The sequence below is a fragment of the Hippoglossus stenolepis genome, chromosome 13 (genome assembly GCF_022539355.2).
Source record: "Hippoglossus stenolepis isolate QCI-W04-F060 chromosome 13, HSTE1.2, whole genome shotgun sequence".
Lineage (NCBI taxonomy): Eukaryota > Metazoa > Chordata > Actinopteri > Pleuronectiformes > Pleuronectidae > Hippoglossus > Hippoglossus stenolepis.
The window spans coordinates 13,961,269-13,982,879 of NC_061495.1; the positions used below are offsets into that span (position 1 = coordinate 13,961,269).

The following is a 21,611-nucleotide window of genomic DNA, read 5'->3' on the forward strand; positions in this document are numbered from 1 at the left end:
AGTCAAAGCACATGTGGAAATCTGCGGATGTGCTGCAGATGCGCAGGCGTGTATGCGCGTGTGTGCATGAGCATATATAATGTGCACTGTAAGGGAAGCATAAGACAGAGAGGTCAGTGGCAGCTGAAGCTCATTGAGATTCAGGTCATGTGCTGCAGAGGTTCCCAGGGTGACTCGACTACAGCGGGAGGCTGACAAAGAGAGAACAGCGGAGGGCGGCAAACAAACTGATAATCCTGTCAAATTACCTGCATGCCATGTGTGACCATGCATATGTTCGCAGCATAATTAGGACAACTTTAATGCCACTGTGCCTTAAATTAAACATGAAATGAAAGAACACACACACACACACACAAACACACAGAGGCAGTGTTTTGATTAAAGGAAATCTGTTAGTGGTGAAACTGTTTCAGGATTCAAGATTCCGCCGCTTTCTTTGTTTTTTCCTCTGAAACGTTCCGAGCAGCAGAGGAAAAATATGAAAGCAAAAGTGATGATTGGGCTGCCACAGCTGTCAGAGCCATTCTGTCACAGTAGGACAGCCTCTAGGCCCCGAGAGGACAACCGTGGAAATAATGTCCCCCGGATTCAATAGAGGGTTGAGAGAGAGAGAGAGAGAGATGAAGGTGTAGCTGCCCAACACCCTCCTCCTCTTGTAAAAATGTCCCTCCACTTTCCTTGCCTAATCTCCTCCTACAAGCAACATATTGATTTTACATAAATAATAATCAAGCGTCCTGTTGTGACTGTTGTGCTGCTGAATACAGAACATTGCGGAGCGCTGTTCATTAATGCAGGGACGTCCCTCTGCTTGTCAGAGCCCCATAAATCAGAAGAGACATCTAATAGGTTTCATCATTAGCGCAGATAGTAAAAAAAGCAGCAGCACAGACCGGACCAACATGCTTTCTAAATATGAAGCCATGATATAATGTTAAACATGCGCTGATGCAACACACCACATCATTCTGTCACGTCTGCATGAGCCTAACTAGAGACTATCATTAAAATAAGCAGAGGGCTGGAAGGGGGGTTTAAGGCAGCTGGAATTACCACAAAGATTGGCCTCTTTTTTTTCCTTCATCTGCCTGAATCTCTTTCACAGCGTCTGAAACTCCGGACCCATGCTGGTTAGTCCCCACTCGCACCCCCCCCCCACTGAACCGAGGATTACAGTCACTCAGGGGGAGGATGCGTCACTTCACATTTAGGCACGAAACTCCATGTTAGGTTTCGTTAAGCAAGATAAAGGCCCGAATGAAGAACTGCATAATACATTCTAAACTGCTGATATCACATAAGCATGAGGAATATCAAGAGTAAAACAACATGAAAAGACCCTTGTTCCAAAATTAAATATTCATTGTTAAGGAAATATATTCTCAAATCACAACTAATGTCAAGATATTTTTTTGAAATGATTTTTCAATGTATCATTTTTTTAAGTGAAAATGCTAAAAATTAGCTGGTTCCAGATTTCATTGTGAGCGTCTGATGTTTTTCTTTTTCGTGTATGATATTAAAATTCAAATATCACTGGGTAGGATATTATTATTGAATTATGCAAACTATCTGAACCCATCCCCTCAGGCTGTGAGAAATTATCATGCACATTTTTCAATATTTTCTGACATTTTATAGAAGAAAGATGAATCAGTTAATTGGGGAATTAATTGATAATGAAAGTAATTAGTTTCAGCCTTAATATACATGATTTTGGATTAAGCAGCAACCAAGACCAAGTACATGTAATTACAGTTGTCTTCCGCTTGTGACTTATTTTCTACCACCTGCAAAATTAAGACACAGTGTGCTCCCCTCATGTAGCTGTGAATACTGTAGAGCCCTGTAACTGTGAAAGTACAGGAAATCAATAGGTTAATTAAGAGATTAATTAAGTGTAACTGTGAGAGACCACTACAAAAGGTCAGGCCAAGAAAAAGACACAAGCCTTTCATATAATCTGAACACAAAATGGTGTCATGGAGGTGATTCTTAATGATTTGGATTGATTAAACAGTCTGTAGGCTCCAGCCATGACCTACTTAACCTGCAGGTCACATGGTGTTGTTACACAACACACCAGAGAGCCGCAGATTATCACGTGAACCATCCAGTTTGATTAAACTCCTGATAACACACTATATCAGGAGCATTCACATTGTGCGAAAAGATTAAAAATCAAACAAAATAAATGCAGCATGAAGTAAATTCGGAAAAAATCAGGAGCTGGAGGAAAAACCCAGTCATCCAGAATGGCACTAATTCTCCATCAGTCATCTGCATAACAAGCTGGAAAAACCGCAACCCCGAAAAAAATCCCATTCAATCCACCGTCTGTCACAGTCGACCAAGCTCAAGCACAAACCAGGCAGGGCTACCTTCCAGCTTCATGCATCTATTCCCAGTAAAACAACCCAGTGCAAACCAGGAGCCTCTAAATCCTCACTGAGCACACTGCATGCTACTCAGTTGCGGGACAGTAAAGCAGAAATGTACGACAGTGCCTGTTTCTTAGTTTCCTGATTTCAAGTACAGACACTGCTGGGAAAGAAAGACAAGATCAGACGTCTCAAATTAGCGTCAGAGTGCGTTTAAGAGGAAGTCAAACAGCTATCGAATTAGAAATCTGGGCATTGGCTCGGGCTGGAGCCGAGACGGGCCAGCTACACTTCACCAAACTCAAGCCCGCACAAATCTACCAGATACAAAACAGATGGGAAACATTCTTGTGGAAGAATTAAAATCCAAAGTATGTTAATTAAATATAAGTAAATGTGCCACCGTGCCTGTATAAACAGCCGCCTGCTAATATTGGAGCAGACAGGCTGATCTACATAATCACTGTGATGTCTGATGAGGTGCTGTGTGTGTGTGTGTTGGACGGATCAAGAGTGAGCACAGTAATAATATAGGACGCCATTAAACCACAGCGCATAAGCATAGGAGCATAATTACTATGTAGATCCTGGCTTGGCAAAACTTCATAGCCCAGTACATTAATAATCATAACGCATACAAATTCAAAGACGGTAACAACTGACTGTAGAATCGAAACAATCTATACTTAGACAGCAAGTCAGGATGCATAGATATATAAATATTGATATTGTGAACATTAATGTATTATTAACACATCTTGAGCTGGCACGGTGACGTATGGTCGAAGGGGATGTGAACAGTTCCAAACTCTTGGAAACGCCACTGGCAGCTGATGGTGGAATGATGGATATTTAGATCTGGAAGTGACAATGATCGGGTTAACAATCCTGTCATGTTCTGAAGCTGTACAACTGGACATAAGCAACTGGAAAAGCAAAGCCTATGCACATTTGTACAACTTGCGAAGATACAATTACTTGGACGACTGAGAAAATTGCATGATCGCTCATAGCTCAAGAGACATTGTGACGTTTGACAGAATTTGACATCTTGTAGTGGCCTTTTATTGCGACCAGTCCAAGACAAACACTGACAAACCTGTGCAATAGTCAGGCTGTGTGATCAGCATCTGGATAAGCAGATCTGTCAGGTGGATGAATTACCTCGGCAAAGGGGGGAGTGCTCACTAACATTGATTTAAAGAGTTTGAGAACAGAACTGGAAGGATATAGGCCTTTTGTTAGCTTAGAAAAAGTCTTTACATCATTCATTTTAACTCATGAAATAGTATTGAGTTTATGTATTTGTTCAGTATTTTATATGCTGGTCGTTGTCATCTATACAATAGACGTCTGTATATACTTTCCCATTCACTTGGACGATCTCAGACTTTTAAATATATATGATATATACGATGAAGTTAGCTTGAATAAAACATTTCTCTCTGCTTATTTTATCATTATTTAATATTATTTTTAAATCACACATGCAATCACAATAAAAACTGAAAATATTCTATGAACCAACATCAAACAGATCAGAGAAATAACTCACAGGACACAACGTGTGTACAATGTAAATGTGTCGGTCAGTTGCTTCGGTGCCAAAGAAAAAGATGTCACTATGGCATCTAAATGTCGTCTGGAGACGAAGTGTAGCTGCACCACTGATCAACTTCAGGCTGGAGAGCAGTTCCCTGCCTCACTACGACTTCAGACCACCACAGACTTTGTGAGGAGGACACACTGGGAGAAAGATGAGATTTGGGAGCTTGTGTGGGGTTAAAGAGATTCTTTCCGGAGGATGGAGGAGACAAGTTTCAGGTCTTGAGGGAAGCTGTGGGTTGATGGTACTGTCCTGCTGCACGCTCCCTCCACACATAATCTCCACCCGTAATAAATAATGACAGCGGCACATGCTGCTTTACTCCTGAGGCCAATCAATTGGCCTCCTCGAGATTAGCCTTAAACCACTTAGCCCTGTGTGCCGCAAATCCAGAGCCCCTCTGCCCCGTGATGTGTTTGAGTCACTGTATTGATAACAACTGTCGTGAGCTGACGTCACAGAAACAAGGTCAGACGAGGAGGAACGTCTGACCTTGGGCACACGCACGCACGTACACGCACGAACGAACGCACGCACGAATGCACGCACACAAGCTAGCAGTCCATAAGATGCAAACACACTGTCTGCACGGATACTCAGGCCACAAAAACCACATTATATTTAATGTATTCATTTTGGAATCTATACAAGGCTTTTTACAATGAACCTCAAATGATCACCCGGTCAGTCTGCTGGGATTTCCCTGTCAGAATATAGTTGACCTTAGATCACGCAGATGTAGAGACAAAAGCCTGAGACCAAGGCTGCGCTTCCTGTGGATGAGGATTAAGGTCAACTGCCAAGAAAGAACTCCGGGCTTAAAAAAGCAACAGGCGTATAGTAAGATACCTGCTGAGTGGCCCTGCTCACAACTGGCATTAACCTGCGTCCTGAGTGATCACAAGTGGACAGCTCTCAGGCTACAGCCAGACCAGAGAGAACGATCTCTGTCCACACGAGCATTTGAGCTCCAGATGTGTAGTAATCCAACACACCTGAAAAAACCCATCACATGATCATCCACGTACACTGGGCATGTGGGTATCGGTGTAAACAGGAAGCAGGAAGCCAATGCTAGTGACTATGCCATCGTTTTTAAACTTCTCCGCTTCTTGCCGGAGTTTTCAAACTAAAAAGGACCCTGCAGTGTTTCTAAACTTCTCTGTTTTAGACCCTGTCCACCCTAATGCAGATATTTTACTAAAATAAAATAAAATAAAAATCTCTGTTTCGGCCTCTCATTCACATGCAAGCAGCGCTTTAAGTCGCTAAAATGGCGTCTACGGGAGTGCAGATTTTCAAAAACTCTGAACTTTAAAGCGCTTGAAATTGGCCACGAATTCTATTTAAAAAGAACCACAATGCTAACAGGGTGAATAATGCTTCACTGCATGGATTGTTTTTGGAATTGATGTGATTGAGATAAAAGAGCTGACAATGTGTATGTGCATCTGAAAAGCTAAGTTAAGTGGGATACCTGCTTTGATGAATGCAGTTGTGATTTAGAAAGATTCTGAGGCACCAACCTGAACGGTTTTGTTCCAGGGGTCGAGTCATTTAAACACATGATATTCAGTGCAGCATTACACCGCTCATGTTAATGGAGCACAGTTTTAAACCTTCAGCCCTCTGCGTGAACCACCCTGTGGCGGGAGCATTACCGCTCGCTCTCCACGGCGTGACAAATGTGGACGCCGTCGGTGAAATCCCACAGTTGGGGCCAGTGGTGGAGAAACTCGGGCACGTACGGCGACGAGCCAGGAAATAAACTCGAGAGCGCACACAGGCTCGGCAAAAGAATGCAGCTGTTGCTCTGCATCTGCAGGTCACTGGGTCCGGCAGTTATTAAGGCCCGTGCTACAGAATACCAATTCCTCTCCACTGGAAGACAGAGCAAGACCAGTAACCATGGCAACATAAAGAAAATGGTGATTCATGATCTCTAGGAGAAACAAAAACCCATAGAGAGAAATCATCTACAGATGTAGGGAATCTTGTGGTTAAGGTTAAAACACATTTAATCATCTTTATCTACAAAGATACCATTTTAATCCTTCTAGGCGTAACGTGTGCTCTACTTTTAGAGTTCAGCTGTATTCGACTGTGTTATAAAGTCATTACTGCGACCATAAGCATGGTGGTGGTGGAAGCCAAAACACAGAGGGTGGAAAACACCACACCCTGCTCTGCTTCTCCTGCTTCGCAAAGCACACCCAAAAAACCGTGTCTATCTGCTGCTGGGATCAGTGGGACTGTGGAAATGTGAACACTGGTCTCAGTGGCTGAATGGTTCTCAGAGATTGAAACAACCCCACTCGGACTCATTTAAACAATAGGTAAGATGTGACTGAGACTAACAGGTTGAATACAACACAAGTGTTTTTAGGATTGAACGCAGGCCTGGTTTGTTTCACCCGGTGAGGTTAGAGAGCAAACACTGGGCGGTCATTCACTCTCACAAGTCTGGCTCATTTTCTAACGGAGGAGGATCTCCATGGTAACCTGACAGTATGCAGCATGGCTACCCTGCGCTGGGGAGGGTCTTTTTCTTTTTTAGAGGAATGGATCAAAACTGTGCAAAGAGGCGTTCGACTAACTAATCATGACACGGCTAAAGCTGAGGGGAAAATGTGCGTGAATAAAAGCAAAATGTGACGTGCATGAAGATCTGTATGGAGCAATGAGGAAACTGTAAAAAAACTCAAATTCATGTATTAAATGAACAGAAATGCCGTATTTACATCTCTTTGTTTTCCATTGTTTGAGATGTGACTGCATCTTTTTCAAACTACATCACCATCATCATGTCCTCTTCTTCTATAATTTTTAATAGCACCTGACTAGAGGGTCACCAGCTGTTTTCATGATGTGCTGAACTCCAATAATGGATAGAAACAAATGTATCTGCATTGTGTTCATTTATGGGAAATTCCCTGTAACACTGCATTTAAATGAAAACATGGCCCAACAACTCACATCAACATCTGATACTAGACAGCAAGTTAAGGATTTAATCAATTAAAAAGAAAACAGGAAAATATTAATTCTATAGCTCATGTTATGTTATCTGGACTGAAATTAAACTGAAATTGAAAATATATATTACTAGGCTTTATACTAGCTGCATGTTTACCCTTTGCTGTTGTAATGAACCACTTGTATTGCTTTTCTACACTGTATCACACTTTAGTGGATCAGTTGGTCTTGTATGTTTTGTGTTTGAACCCAGCCTCTTTTTATGTTTAGCATAATGTGCTGGTTTGATGAATCTCGGGTTAACTCCCTGAAATATTAAACAAATGGTGACTCAGCCTTCACACTTTGAATGCACTGCTGGTAGAAACATTCTATTCAAACAGTGAAGGTCACATTTGACTCGGCAGCGTCACCACTTCTCTTACGTCACAGTCACTCAAGTGTAATTTTACTAACCCAATTCATCTTTATTAGGCTAAATGCTTCCATGCTGCCTTTCTGTTTAAAGACGACTAACTGAGCTTACATGAACGAGCACCCACACAACATCACTATGTAATGGACATAAATTAAATCAACAGAGTGTGTCGTAACAAAACCACAAGACCAGCAGAAACAAGATTAGCCAGTTTGCCTCGAAACTAAAAATGAGCAAATATCTGCAGATTATGCATCTAATCACAAAAATACAAAGTATAATACGACAATCATGAACAGTTTTTCCACCCTAACTCCGGAAAATGCCCAGAACGTTGGATTCAGACATTTCTCTGAATTTATTTTTCACATATGAAGAACACAGCAGAAGATTATTCTGGTCAGGCCGGTTCAAAACAACAGGAATGCATCCGGAACATTCCGGTGAAGAGTGGTATCTGGGTAGAGCAGGGTCAGCAAATCAACACCGACGTCTGCCCCTTATCAACAAAATCTCTCGAAACACGTCGTCTTTTCAAGTTAATTTACGTCCCCCAGGTACATGGCACATCTTTTTCATCCTGAGATATTTGTAATGTTTTTTTCAGTTTTGTGTCTGCTGCTCGCTGTGAATTTCCTGCTGTATTCTCGCATTGGGCTCACTCTGACAGCTTACAATCGGGCTGGCAGGAGAAAATGTCCGGACCAACTGGCTCGGACATTTGCCTTCTCACAATGTTATAAATCAGGAAAATGTCTGGACTTCAGCGCATGTCAGAAAACAGCGATATAGTGCATTAAAATGACATAAAGGATTTTTAACTGCAGCATTATTAAAACAGAACGCAACCATCTCTTAACATGGCTGACTCTGCCATTCAAATTCTGCAGCTCACAAAGACCCACAACAGGAAGGATTCATTTTATGATCTGCTAAAGCGAGCTATTCTTCAAGCCCTTGCAGTGACAAACACGCCGAGGGAGTCATTTGCCAACGTTGAGACCCTCCGGAGACCTGAAATATCTATAACCGACCATCCCCCGCTGGTTTACGTGAAAGCCAACGTCCGCTGGGACAAATTCTTTGATGACTATTAAGGGGCATTCCCACACGGACACCGGGCCTCAGTGACAGAGCTTTGATTCTTTGAGAGCCAGACTTCCGCTCATCACTTATCAATAAAGAAAAGCTGAAGAGTGGAGTCTGAAGCTCAAAATGACCCAACACGCCTAAAGAGAGTGGAAACGGAAAAGTGGGGGAACCTGAGCAAAGCTGTGTGAGTTTGGATGTGTTGCTCCAGGACATATTCCGGGGGAATCTAATGCAACAGTTCTATGTTGGAGTGAAGTGTTGTCCCTGTTAATACCTCTCCAGCAGGCATGTGCACAGCTCGGGCTATGGTTTGAGATTTCACACTTCTTCTTCTCTGACACCCACACACACACGCACACGCACACGCACTGAGGTCCCTCCCTCAATATTTGCTCCATTCATCCCGACTCTCCCTCCCACACGTCTCCCCTATCTGCCCAAGAGACCCCAAATTCAATTACTGCCCGGCTGCAGCGGGGAGGTGGGCTCAGCTGCACAGGTAGAGCTGAGAGGAATTCTGATATGCAACATGTCAAGCAAATGCATCAAGGGAAAGACTTCTACTGCGGGCGGAGCTGCAACACTGACAAAAAAAAACACAGCCAGGGTGAAAATGCTGCAATTTCTGTTTTAATTACCAATGAAGCATGGCAGAAAATATCATGAGAGCAGTGTACATGTGGTGCAGCGACACATTTCTTTCTCACTGATGAGACCATTTGAGGAGATGAGGGCAGGAAAGGTGAGGCCAGAGCAGCTGGGTTAAAATAAAGGTACCACAGGAAGAGGATAATCCAGTGAAATCACCCTGCTAGTCCCGAATGACATGTTAATTATCCCCCTGAATCTAAATGAGAAATTCATAATTCATTGAGGAGGTTTGGTGCTGCTGTGAAGCCTCAGAGGCAAAGCGGCTCCCATGAGGATTTAACTCTTTATTCCAGACCAGGAAGGACATCACAGAGCCAAGAGCAGCGCTGCCGCCACACCCATCGTGTGCCGTGACGTCTACCTACCCTGCTGCCGCTCAGTCAGATTCAGAGCCACAGTTCAAGAGCTTAATGAAAGGATCTGAACGCCGTCATCAAAGGGCTAAGCTCGGTGGAATAATGTATGTGCACGGGCATGAAATGTCAGATGATCCACCTTCATGCCTCCGTCACAAAGGGATCACAGGTGACGTTTGCATTCATTGGCCTTGTCTCTCCTTTGTGAAGTGATGAAGGCAAAGAGTCGCACAAACAGACACAGTCGACTTCGCTGCCGTCTGAGCCAAACAAACGTGAGCCTGTTCCACAAAGACACATCCGTCTTGGTTACCATAGGAACAAGACTTATTATAAAGGCACGTCTTCTTCCAAAGCACCTGTGCACAGTATAGAAAGCAGTGCAGCAGAATGCTGTCAGACATAAGCTTCGATCGTTTTTGTCTGTGCAGGATTGTCTCACTATGACCTGCACCACTATGTGTTCACAGCTTTAGTGCTTTATAGAAAACGAAGAGCTGACATATGATTAAAGTTAAAAATTCATACCGATGTCACTTGCTCATGTAGAAGACATGACCACACACATTCCCACCAGATTCCTGATGGATATCTAATCTAGCATGCGGTTAGGAATATCTTCACAGTGTGGGAGTCTGCTTTCATCGGGTTTTGTCAACTGGACATCAGTCTCGGAGCCCATCGACGATAGTCTGAGGACGAATTAGCCTCTGGGCTTCAGGTGTAGACAGCGAACGGATCGAACGTTTCTTCAAAAAAACAAAAGCAATGATACTTTTTATAGATGTTTTAGGTCCAGATGACGTTTTGTCTAATCTCTATTAAAACCTATCTGCATTGAATAAAGATAAATTTAAAAGCAGATAGTTGCCTTGGAGAGCCTCCTTTGCTCTCCAAGGCAACCAAAGCTTGCTCAAACGTGATTGGTCAAACTATAAACGGAAACCAGAAGGCTTCCTGCTCAAAACCTCGTCCCTCCACGTCTCCAAACTCTGGATATTGACATGCAGAATCTGTTCATAGAGATTAATGGACTTTAACAGAACCAGAAACACTTTAAAGATGTATGCGTTGCTTTTTGTTATCTATTTAGGTTAAACTTAAATCCTCACACTCTACATTGTGACACTTTATTAAGACACAGGTTGGTTGGACAGTGGTGCATGTTGTGTAGTATGTCTATCACGGCTGGAAGGTTACTGGTTGCCCTGACAACAGATTCTTGCAATCTCACTGCTGTACTGATTCCGATGTAACTCTTTCTGATGAGGACAATTCAATGAAACATATCTTTGTCTTTACGTCTCAGATCAAGCTGTGTGGGGTTCCAGACTCCTCTAACGTGTTTGTATTCTTAACCATCAGCCTCGAGATAAATTCCCCCTGTTGCTCCTCTCCTGTGGCTCCCAAGACCCGATTACATTTCAGGATGCGGAGGGAGGAAGATGGCTGTATGTGGGAAATCAACCAACCAACTCAACCCCTCCACCCCCACATCCTGCTGCGGGATTTCAATTTCGTGCCACGAGAGAAGAGCCAACCGAGGGGTTCAGAGTTCATGTGAGGAAAAGCATGAGAATGCCGTCAGTCAGTCAGTGCAAGAATGATGTAAGACACATGAATAGCGTTGGTCACATTACCCAACACTTTGAACATTTTCAAGCTCCAACGTGTTTTATTCACCAGTGGAAAATCTGAAAAAAAAGGGGGGTCTTTGTGATGCTCTTGTGAGCCCTCGAAACCACAGCACTGCCTCTGCAGTCGCACACAAATCTTCCATTTATGCTTTAATGATGACACTAAGCATATGACCCAACCCCCTCAAAAAAAATCCCCAATCCCTGCCACCTCCAACACAATGCCATCTTTCAAGGGAAACTGGGTCAACCAGCGGTGACACCTACAAGAGCTAATATTTCTTTTTAAAAAATGAATATCTGTCATATTTTTAGTCGTGGTATTTGTATGCAAAAAGGCAGACGTACCCGCAGCACACAGCGAGCTGGGCTGCGTCTCCTGAATACGTTAGTCATAATTGGTGTGCAGCAGCGAATCCCTACGCTGGCGCACTACACTCACATTAATGCTCTGCATGGAGACCACCCCCTGCGCCTCCCCCCTACTCCTCCGTGGCAGATATCAGTGGAAGACAGAACTCTGCAGCACAGCAACCGAGCTCCGACGCTCCTCGTCCTCCTCCATGTGTAGCCATGGCAACTCACACACAGGCCAGCGTGTGGCCTTTCAAAGATTAACTTGTATAGGGTTGAAATTCACAGCAGTCAATGTATGTTAATGGCAACGGCATCGTGCAAGGATCCAAACCACCACCTCAGAGGTAGTAGACTGTATGCTGCAGCTCAAAGGTCATGGCAGTTGCCCCGATGTAGAGCTTCCAGCAGCGGAGAGAGGGATGAGAAATGACAGGTAATTCCTTTCAATGGCAGGAGGCCACGTTAAGTAGCTGCATGGAGAATAAGCACAGATTTAAGTGGGCTGAATCAATACAATCGGGACATCAGGGTTTATTAAGAGAAATAAGAAATCTTTCTCTGATTCCGAGGCTCCCAAAAGTGAACAAATGTGACATGTGAGAAGAACAGACGCCAGTGACAAACATTAGACGACTAGATGTTGGCAATTCCCGTCTCTGACTGTCTCCCCAGTCAGGGGAACATGGGAAACAAAAACACACAGTCACTATTTATTACCTCTGCTATGGAAGTTATGCTTTCATCTGTTTATTAGTCTGTATTTTTAGCAGGATTACGCAAAATCTACAAAACTAATTAACCTTACTTAATTAACACAACGAAACTTGGTGGAAGGACTTGGTATGGGTCAACGGAGAAGCCATTCGATTTTGGTGCAGTTCCGGGATGGGTTTCATTTTCGTTGATTTCTCAGAATAATTCATGAGTCTTAATGGAAAAAAAATCATCTAAATTCAAATGTAGCAGATGTATATGCATTCTAATGTAATTCTAGTTTTTACATCGTCTCTAACAATCCTTTCATTCACCACTGTCTTTCAAGACCAGCTAAATCTTCAGCAGAGGGGATATTGCCATGGTCACCATCTTGCATGGTTCTCCTACATAGCTCCTTTAAAATCCATTCTCCACAACAGAAGCGCACTTGGGCTGAAAACAACCATCTGCGGTAGAGGAGCCACAGCACTGTTAATCTAAATAGATCTCACTGTCACCCATGCATGACTCATATTAGTGAAAGGATATAGTGACAGTAATGGATTTAGAAAACTCACTGACATGGTCCAAAATGGGTGAGAGTCGGATTCGTTGCTCTGGGCCGCGCAGCTCCTGCCCCGTTCTCCCGAATGCTCTAAACAGCCAATCAAATCCCATTTGTATTCATTTTTTGGCCAATGACAGCTCATCAAGCAGTGCTGGTGCCAAATTATCCTCTGTGCCCAATTTATTCAAGCACCACCTCAGTTCTCCAACCTAAAAACGCTGTGAGGCTGGGGAAGCAGACCGTGTCCCCACCACAGTGCCGACTCTAACAGGATTTAGCACAGAGCTTGGAGACCTCTCTCTGTGCTCTGCCTTCCCTTACAGTCCACGTGTCATATTTTTCAAACACACAACATGAAACATTATAGTGGGAATGTTTGGTGGACTGTAATGTGTGTTGAATTTCAATTATTTTAACCTGTCTCACGGTGCAGCGGCAATTTAGCCGCTAGTGGAAATCCACGAGAGTCTCTTCACATTTGTACAAGTGAGCTAGAACTCCATGGTTTTATTGTTTGTGCTCATGTATCTATTCTTTGTCCTATTAATAGTTTCTAATAAAAGCTACAATAACAAAGAAATCTGATGTGAAATAAATCAAGGAATATGGTTAAGGCCAGAAATAATCGTTATTTTCATTAGCATTAAATCTGCTTAATCATTCGGTCAATAAAATGTCAGAAAGCTAATTAAAAACTTGACGTTGGGTCATCAACTTATTTTTTATGGTCAGCCTGGAGTCCAAAGAAGAAAGATATTCAGATTATTATAAAATGAGAGAAGCACATCAATTATAGCTGAGATTCTGGCACGACAGAATGTTTGGCACATATACTTGAAATGTGACTTAAATGAGTTGCTGAATAATTTTTCAATTCACGGACTCATTATTTCAGCTCAAGTCTGTAGCAGACAGACTGGTTCTGGCTGTGGCGCTCCTCTGTGTCTAACCCTGTTTAAATCAGTGTCAGGGAACCTTTTACTAATGTTTCTGCAGTGAGGAAAACTATGATAATCCACATCCACAATCTTATATCATGAATGTTTTAACTAATGTAAAAAAAACAAGATTTTTAATTTCAAACTAACACTATAACACAAAATCTGTATTCTATTTAAAATTAGCGCAAGAAGTGTATTTTATGAATATTACACTTTGCATCCAGTTGTCTTCAAACTGCATATGTCACTTGAATATTTTGGTGGTCAGGGGTGTGGTATAAATTAGGCTAATAAGCTCAGATGGATAATAACCATGAGATTGTGGAACCTCCGGGCACATTCAAGTCAGCAGCAACATAGCCGAGGTATGAACTGAACCGTGAATAAAATTGAGGTCTGAACCAAAACATGGATTTGGAGAATCGTTAACTCCCTGTTATTCAGATTGGTGTTATCCATCCGTGCACTTTTACTACCCAGACTCTCCATGTGTATCTGATCATTGATCCACAGGAGACAACAAAGCAGAAAAATCCCAGTTCCCCTCTGAACTGCTGGTCACTCGGTCGCCGAAGAACCACACAGCCTCCGCTGAAGACAGAGCTGAAAGAAGCCCTTCATCATGTTTCTACTCATTAAGTCAGGACCTCATTGCCATTCAGCGGAAAGCGAGGCACTCTGGAGCCGCTCTAATTGTTTGCCATCACAATGAATGGCTGACAGCAGAATACGGGGAAAAGAGCAGCGAGTGGAGGGTTGATGTTAAGCCCTCTGGACTGGTGTGAGAGTCTTGCTCTAAAGCAGGAAGGTCCTTCCTCTTGTGACCTTGCCCCCTTTAGTCTGGGTGGTCCCTGCTGTAAACGCTGGCTGTAAACCTGCTTTACAGTTAGTTATGGGGATGGGGAATCTTCCTTGTGCATCAGATCTTATTTTGTGTGGTCACAATTTGGTTAAATTTAACTGGTTACGAGCATTGGAAGCCAAGTAAGTAGCTGCTGCATGTCATATCTCACTCTGTGCACGCCTGTATCTTCTCTTCTGTGACCAATGTTGATATGGGAGTGATAAACTGTGGGCTCCCACCATGAGAATGATGCACTGAGATCATGGGCAGCACGGCCAGCTTCTCAGTAAGAGATAAATTACACCCTGACACATGAAGTCTGCAGCTAATACTGTGACTCAGAGGGTCCACCTCAAACCTGAGTATTGCATGGGCATGTGTATTAAGTAATCGAGGATTATGGGCTTCCATGTTTTCTCGTATCTGCAGAGTATTTTATGTTAAAATGATGGATTATTACAGGGCAACACTGACTAAGTACAAACGGGGTGTCCAAAAACATGTTTGTGATCTGAACTCGCTAATCAAAAGCTGATGCTCAGTGTATCAGCCCCACATGCAGCACCGATGCTCCCCACCGGCTGCGTGCCGTGTTCAGAAAACAATGCAAGAACATTTCCCTCTTTGTTCTGGTGTTATTAACATACAGTCTCGTGGCTTTGCAGGGAAATTGAAACAAGACTATTTTACAATCTAAAGCACATGGAGCGAAGCGCATTCAGGGCATCGTACAACAGCCCTGTCCACGCTAATGTGGATATTTTCCAAAATAAACCTACCTCTGCGTTTGACGTAACTGAAACAGAGAATTTCACAAACACCTTCCAAAGTGCAGATTTTCAAAAACTCTGGTTTCTGCTTGTTTGAGCGTTTTTCATCGTTTTGGAATTATTGTCTTGACGGAGATATTTTGTAAAGACAAGACAGAGATTGTTTTGAAAACCAGGGGGGAAATATTAACTCCAATAATATCTGCAGGAGTGTAGACAAGGCCTTAATTAATCATCGGTGTGTTTGAAGCATGGCATGCAATGAACCAATCAGAGTGCCATCTCCCATTCCATTTAAAATCCAAGTGCGTTTGCACCTTGGTGAATTATTGCGGATTTGCCAGGTAGTAAGACCGAACGGTTCTCTGCAGAGGAAACAGGTCTGTTTGGTTTAAATACCTTTGTGTATTGCCATGGCTGTTCAAATAATTATCCAATTTCATTCATCATTACTGCTGCACGGCCCTGTGTGTGTGTGTGTGTGTGTGTGTGTGTGTGTGTGTGTGTGTGTGTGTGTGTGTGTGTGTGTGTGTAGAAGCAAAATGTACGAGTGCTGTGTACCTGCCTTGGCGCACGTTACTATGAAGATAAAGCTCCATTAAAATAACAGTTAAAATAGTGATGTCTTCTGCTTCAGTCCGGGTTTTTGTCAATCGTTTTCTGCTGCCTCAAGATACCAGGAATCAACAATACTCCCTCACTTTAAGAGCTCTACACTGGGGTGCATTTGCTACTTAAACATGATTGATATACAGACAATTTTTTAGAGCATCGGTCTGAAACTAGCAAAGATGCCTGTTTTGTGCTTGGCGCTGGGTGTAAGGGCCCAAACAAGAGTCCAGCGCCATGTTTCACTTAATTACAGTGGTGCTTTGAGCTAAATGTTCACAATGGCAATGCTTAAATGCTGATATTTACCATTGTACTCACCTTAGAACTAAACACAATGCACAGTGACATTTTTGATTAAGTTACTTTTATCGTGAGTGAACAAAACTCTCGAGCCATGCATCCAGCAGCTGCTGGGACATTTTCTAATGGGAAAAAATTCATGGGAACAAGGGAATCATCCAAATCATTAGGGTTCATCCTCCGAGGACCATGAATGGGCATAATTTCATGACAATCCACTATATTTCAGTTTCAATCAGATTAGCTTTATTTGTGCCTGTATATTCATTTGCTGGTGACTGTATTGGTGAGTATGAAAGTCAAACTAATTCAGAGTGGTCTAACGAGACAGACCATTCTCATATGGAAAGCATATGGGTTTGCTATTAATGAATTTCTTTTCACAGTAGCCTTTTACTGGGGCTGAACCGTGACTGTAATGGATAAAGCGATGGCTGGGGAGGACAGACGGCAGTCCTCAGTGGCTCGTTATGGAGAGAGAGGTCGAATCGGAGCAGAAGTGTTAAGTGAGAAACACAGTGTGTGTCTGAATTCCTAATGTTAGAGTCTTTGCTGCTCGTGTCAGGACTGAATGAGAATACCGGACATTCCATATTAGGTTGTATTTGTTGGTCTTTTACCAATAAGGTTTGGCTTGATTCACAGGAATGAGCATGACTCCCCTCCCTCTCTCCCTCCCTCTGCTCTGTCATCATCACCCCATCCCCCTTCTTCTAACCCCGAAATCCATGCTACAGTCACTCTCTTCACAGGCAACTTCTGCAGAGCGCCCACCAGCCATCAGCAAACATAAGCATCAAAACATCGGCGCAGACATTGCTGGTGTGTGTTAGCCTGAGGACTGCGAGACAGACGGGCGGCTGCAGTTCGGGATTTCCTGCTCTACTGAACTCTGCACGAGTAATGTAGGCAGAAGCAAGCGTCCGATGTCGACTTGAAAATAATTCCTTAAAAAATCAATAATAAATAGGTGCAATCAGAGAGGCTTTTTTCTGAGCTTTCTGAAATCATTGCCAGTCCAGCGTCCTCCAGGTTTGTGGAGCCAGACATCGTCAGCATCAACACAAGTGTGTTCACAGCCACAGTGCTAAGTAGGCCACAGCATGGTATGTGACCCACGAGATGGCTCGATGGCCCCTTTTTGTTTCTCAACCATCTGATACTCTGCCCGCTGAGGTGGAAACTTACCCCTCTGAACCAGAGGAACCGAGCTGAAGCCTCCAGTATCGGTGACAGTGTGAGGGCGGGACGTTTTATCTTTTTTCTTAAAGAGAAAACCGAGAAGAAAAGTCCTGCCTCCTCACTTTGACTATAAAAACATGGGAGATTAACTACTTCTTGAACAACGGCGTATGTTCTGGCTGCTAAAAGCAAAGACTGGATAATTGCTTGACAGTTGTGTGTTGTAGACCGTGCAGTTATCTCACCCCACCGCTGCAGGGGGAGAGATTAAGAGATCAGATGCAGGATCTGAGCTATGTTGATGTATGTTTTTTTTGTGTCTTCTCTCTCAGGTGCCCCAAGACAAGATGAGATTTGTGGGATAATACTGGGTTAATAAAAATAAACTCCTAGGATCCATACGCCCTTGCCAAGTCAAACTCTTGAGAGGCGTCTATGCCTTCAAAAGGGTCACGTCTTTATCAACACCATACGTTTGGAATATTATAAACCCATTTTGCCTTGACTTTTACTTTGTACTTTAATTCAATGCGAGAAAGGATTCAACCGTAGCACTGAGCTAAAAAAAAACTTGACCATGTTTCATGTTTTGCACTGATTTTCTTTTACGATAACTGATTTTTCCACCTTGGAATGTGAGCTCATGAGTGAGGAAAATGTGTCCTTGGATACCTCTGGGCAGAAACAATATCAAGCCCACTGAGATTTATATCTCAAATGCTGACTTTGGGATAGATAGCGGATAAAATGTGTGTTAAATTGAGCATGAATAAAGCTCTGTGTTACCGCAGGGTTTTTGTTACCCTCTCCTGAGCAGCATCTTGCCTGATGAAGTGCCAGAAATTGTATCTAGTATAATCTCTACAGCACCAAACCATTATGGCATGTTTGAGGTCCACCCAAAGCTCAGCGAGGCATGAGAGCCAGGGTCACATATGTGTCACATTTCTGCTGCGGCATTTGTTCGTAAAAAGTTTCACTGTGTTTATCCCAGTGTCAGAGCTGCTGTTCGGTTGACTGATTCCGAGGGGGCTTTCACACCTGAAAGTCCAGAGCAAGGTCCAATCCAATGTTAGTGTCTTTGTTACATTGTTAATATTTGATCCGGTTAGTTTTGGTTTCCCATTGCAGTTTAGGGAGCAAGCTAAAGAGTTTTGTATGACTAACTGGTTTGTAGACGAGCATCAGCTGACGTAGGCGTGTTGTCAATTCGTCGAGTAGCAGTCATGAATGATCCACTTCATTTGATTGATTTTGTTGCCACTGTAATATCATTTTGGTATTACAACCAGCATCACCCACTTCAGGCGCAGTACTCAACACTAGTTTGAATTGGCCTCATCATTCCAATATCATATCATCAGAGGCGAAGCTGCAAGCAAAACCTGAGAGCCTGTGCAACTCCGTTTAATGCTGCAATTGTTCTGCAAATCGGTCGGAATTATTCAAAAGCGTGTTTTCACTCTGCAAATGAACCAAAGCATGGTTCAGTTGGATCTGGACTGAGACCACCTCTTTTACTTAATTTTGGTCCATTCGTCCCGACAGTGGTCCGAGGCACCTTTCACACCTGATATTTGGGTTTGAACCAAACTGAAAAGTCAAACCAGGTAGGTGTGAAAGCGTCACACAACTTTATAAAAAGCTACTGTATGCTAACGAAACTCAGCTTGAGCACTGTATTTGACTACAGGCTTGATTCCCTTCTCCATCTGCTCTACCTGGTATCAGATGTAGGCATCACTGGCTGGATGATAATCTGTTTTTAAAGACGAGAATTGACGAGAGGCAGCACGTAAGCTTACTGTCTTTCAAACACTTGAGCGCACATTCCCAAGAATTTTGTCTTGTTAAACAAAAACAAATTAGGCTTTAATGCCTCACCTAACCCGGAGCATACACAAAACAGTGTCGTCTAAATGAGGCCAATCAAATGGGATCTCAATGTGAGAATCTAGCGAGCCTTAAGTATTTAGTACAACACATGATACCACTAGAAAGATTAGCAGTCATGCACGGGGAGCTCCGCCGCCAGCTTTGAACAACATTTACCCATACTGCCTTGGGAAACAGCCAGAAGGGCACATCTACTACCCTACACTTCACACTCTCTAACTGGCAGTAAAGCTGCGGAGCTTTACTGCCAAACCCCATTCATACACATTAAATGAGTCCCCTGTGACTGCTGCTGAATCCGTTTCACCAACCCACCTCCACGGTCCTCTACCTCATCTCGCTCACGTGTGGGCTGGACAGATTGTGGTCAGAGAATATGGCTCGTTCTTTTATTTTAAAACAAATGACTGTCTTTTCACATGCTCCACCCGGTGTTTCTGCCCAAGTGTGCAGTTGTATCTTATCATCTTCTGTTATTTCATGTATTTTTCCTGCCTTTTTACAATTTCCACAGAGTCCAGAAACAATATTCAGTTTCTAGGGCTTTGAGACATCTCTAATTTCAGATTTTAGGTTTCACGCTAATAAAATAATAGGTAATTAACAATCAGTATCTATTTTTAGCTCCATTTACATAATCCATCGTCACATAATCTGTGCAAGTGGATTAGACCAGTGTCTATATTTGGGTGTCTGTGATGAGAAAGTTAATCCTCGGTATTCTGACAGTATGAATGGAATTCAAAAAGCAAACCGACTTCTTCAAAAGATATTTTAAGAATTGTTGTGGGTCTTGTCCAAGGTTTCCAAGGAAAATCTTTCCAAGGTTTTCAGGAGGTCACAGGGGAAGAAAACTTGAGTTGCAATAGCAGAGGCACAAGTTTAAGATTGTTTGGGATATTTAAATGCAATTATCAGAATATACAACCACAATAAACTGGAAGAACCTCGATATTATGAGAAAGATTCTATTCTCATCCATGTATTCACCATCATGCAGTTGCCATGCCAACCTGTTACCAGACTGCTTCTGCTGCTGCTATGACGAAAATGGGAAAAGCTTCTTGGCCATTGTGCAATAATGAAAAGTCACCTTCTGGCATTAGTATTCCCACTGAGATAACAGGCTTGGCCGAGAAAGCAATAACAACTCACCGAGATGTCAAAGAGCTCCTCTGTGTCGTCCAGCATACGGACCCTGATGGTAACGTGTCGTCCGGCGGGCATGGCCGGGGGTCTGTGCCCGGGGTCCAACGTGCTGATGCCAAGGGTCTCTGGGGCTCCGAGACGCTGCCCTGCTCCAGACGCCATTTGTTCTGGGTCAGGCTCTACCATGGTACACTGCACTGCTCACTGCCCGGCCTGCAGAGAAGCTGAGACAACATAAAGTCAGAGATACAGAAATGTGTTCACACACTCAATCACCTGCACAAGAAGACACAAAAATGCAGTAAAAATGAACCCAGTAGTAAGAAACCTCCTCTAACAGAGCATCAATGGTGCAGAAGGTGAAATACAATGAATCCATCGGGGCCCAGAGGACAAGGCTGCACCACCCTGTGTGTCACACCAACAGAGTAATTGCAAACGCAGTATTTGCACGTTCCCCACTAATGGCTGATAATTCCTGCCTGTGGGAGAACCAATTACTGTAAAAAAAAAAAAGAAAGAAAGATCCAAGCGTGTTCTTGGTTTCAAAGCAGAAATCGGGGAGGCATAATTTGATTTGACAAACGAGTCACGGGGCCAGAGTGTAAAATCAAAGAGTCAATACGATCACAATTGATTTGGGAAGTCGTAAAAGCAAGGCATTAGGGCCAAAGACGCACAGTGTCACAGACATATTTAGTTTTAACAGGTCTCAAGGGGAAATGTCAAATTTCTAATGTGAACTGACTGAGCGGTAAATTGGACTAATTAAAGACCACGTGTAAAATGCATTAACAGAGAATACGAACTACTGTATTTAGATTCCTCTGTGACTTGAGCCCACCTACATTTATTTTACTTGTATCCACATATTGATTTACATTCAGACTGACAGGTCTATACAGTTGGCTAGACAGAATGGATAATGGTTGAAATAGAAAGCTGACGGATATTGATCAGAGTTAACCAAAGGACAAACAGTAGCTTTAAACTAAGGGATACATGGAATAAACAGTTTGACAGAAGATCCAAAATCCCAAAGATAATGGATACATGGTTTAAAAAGCTCTCTTAAAGAAGGCCATCATTTAAATAATTCACTAAAATTAAAATATAGCTAAATGGTAAATGTTGCTATCTACAGCTAAAACTAATACAAAAACTACTGAAATTGTT

General features: G+C 42.9%; 1 protein-coding gene across 1 annotated transcript in view; it reads right to left on the bottom strand.

Annotated features, from left to right (window-relative positions):
- Positions 1–21,611, bottom strand: part of LOC118119957 (FERM, ARHGEF and pleckstrin domain-containing protein 1) — a 55,989-nt gene that overhangs the window by 31,621 nt on the left and 2,757 nt on the right. Inside the window, 1 exon segment of the mRNA XM_035174459.2 lies at positions 20,442–20,659. Within this exon segment, the coding sequence (XP_035030350.2) occupies positions 20,442–20,621 (180 nt within the window). The 5' untranslated portion in view covers positions 20,622–20,659.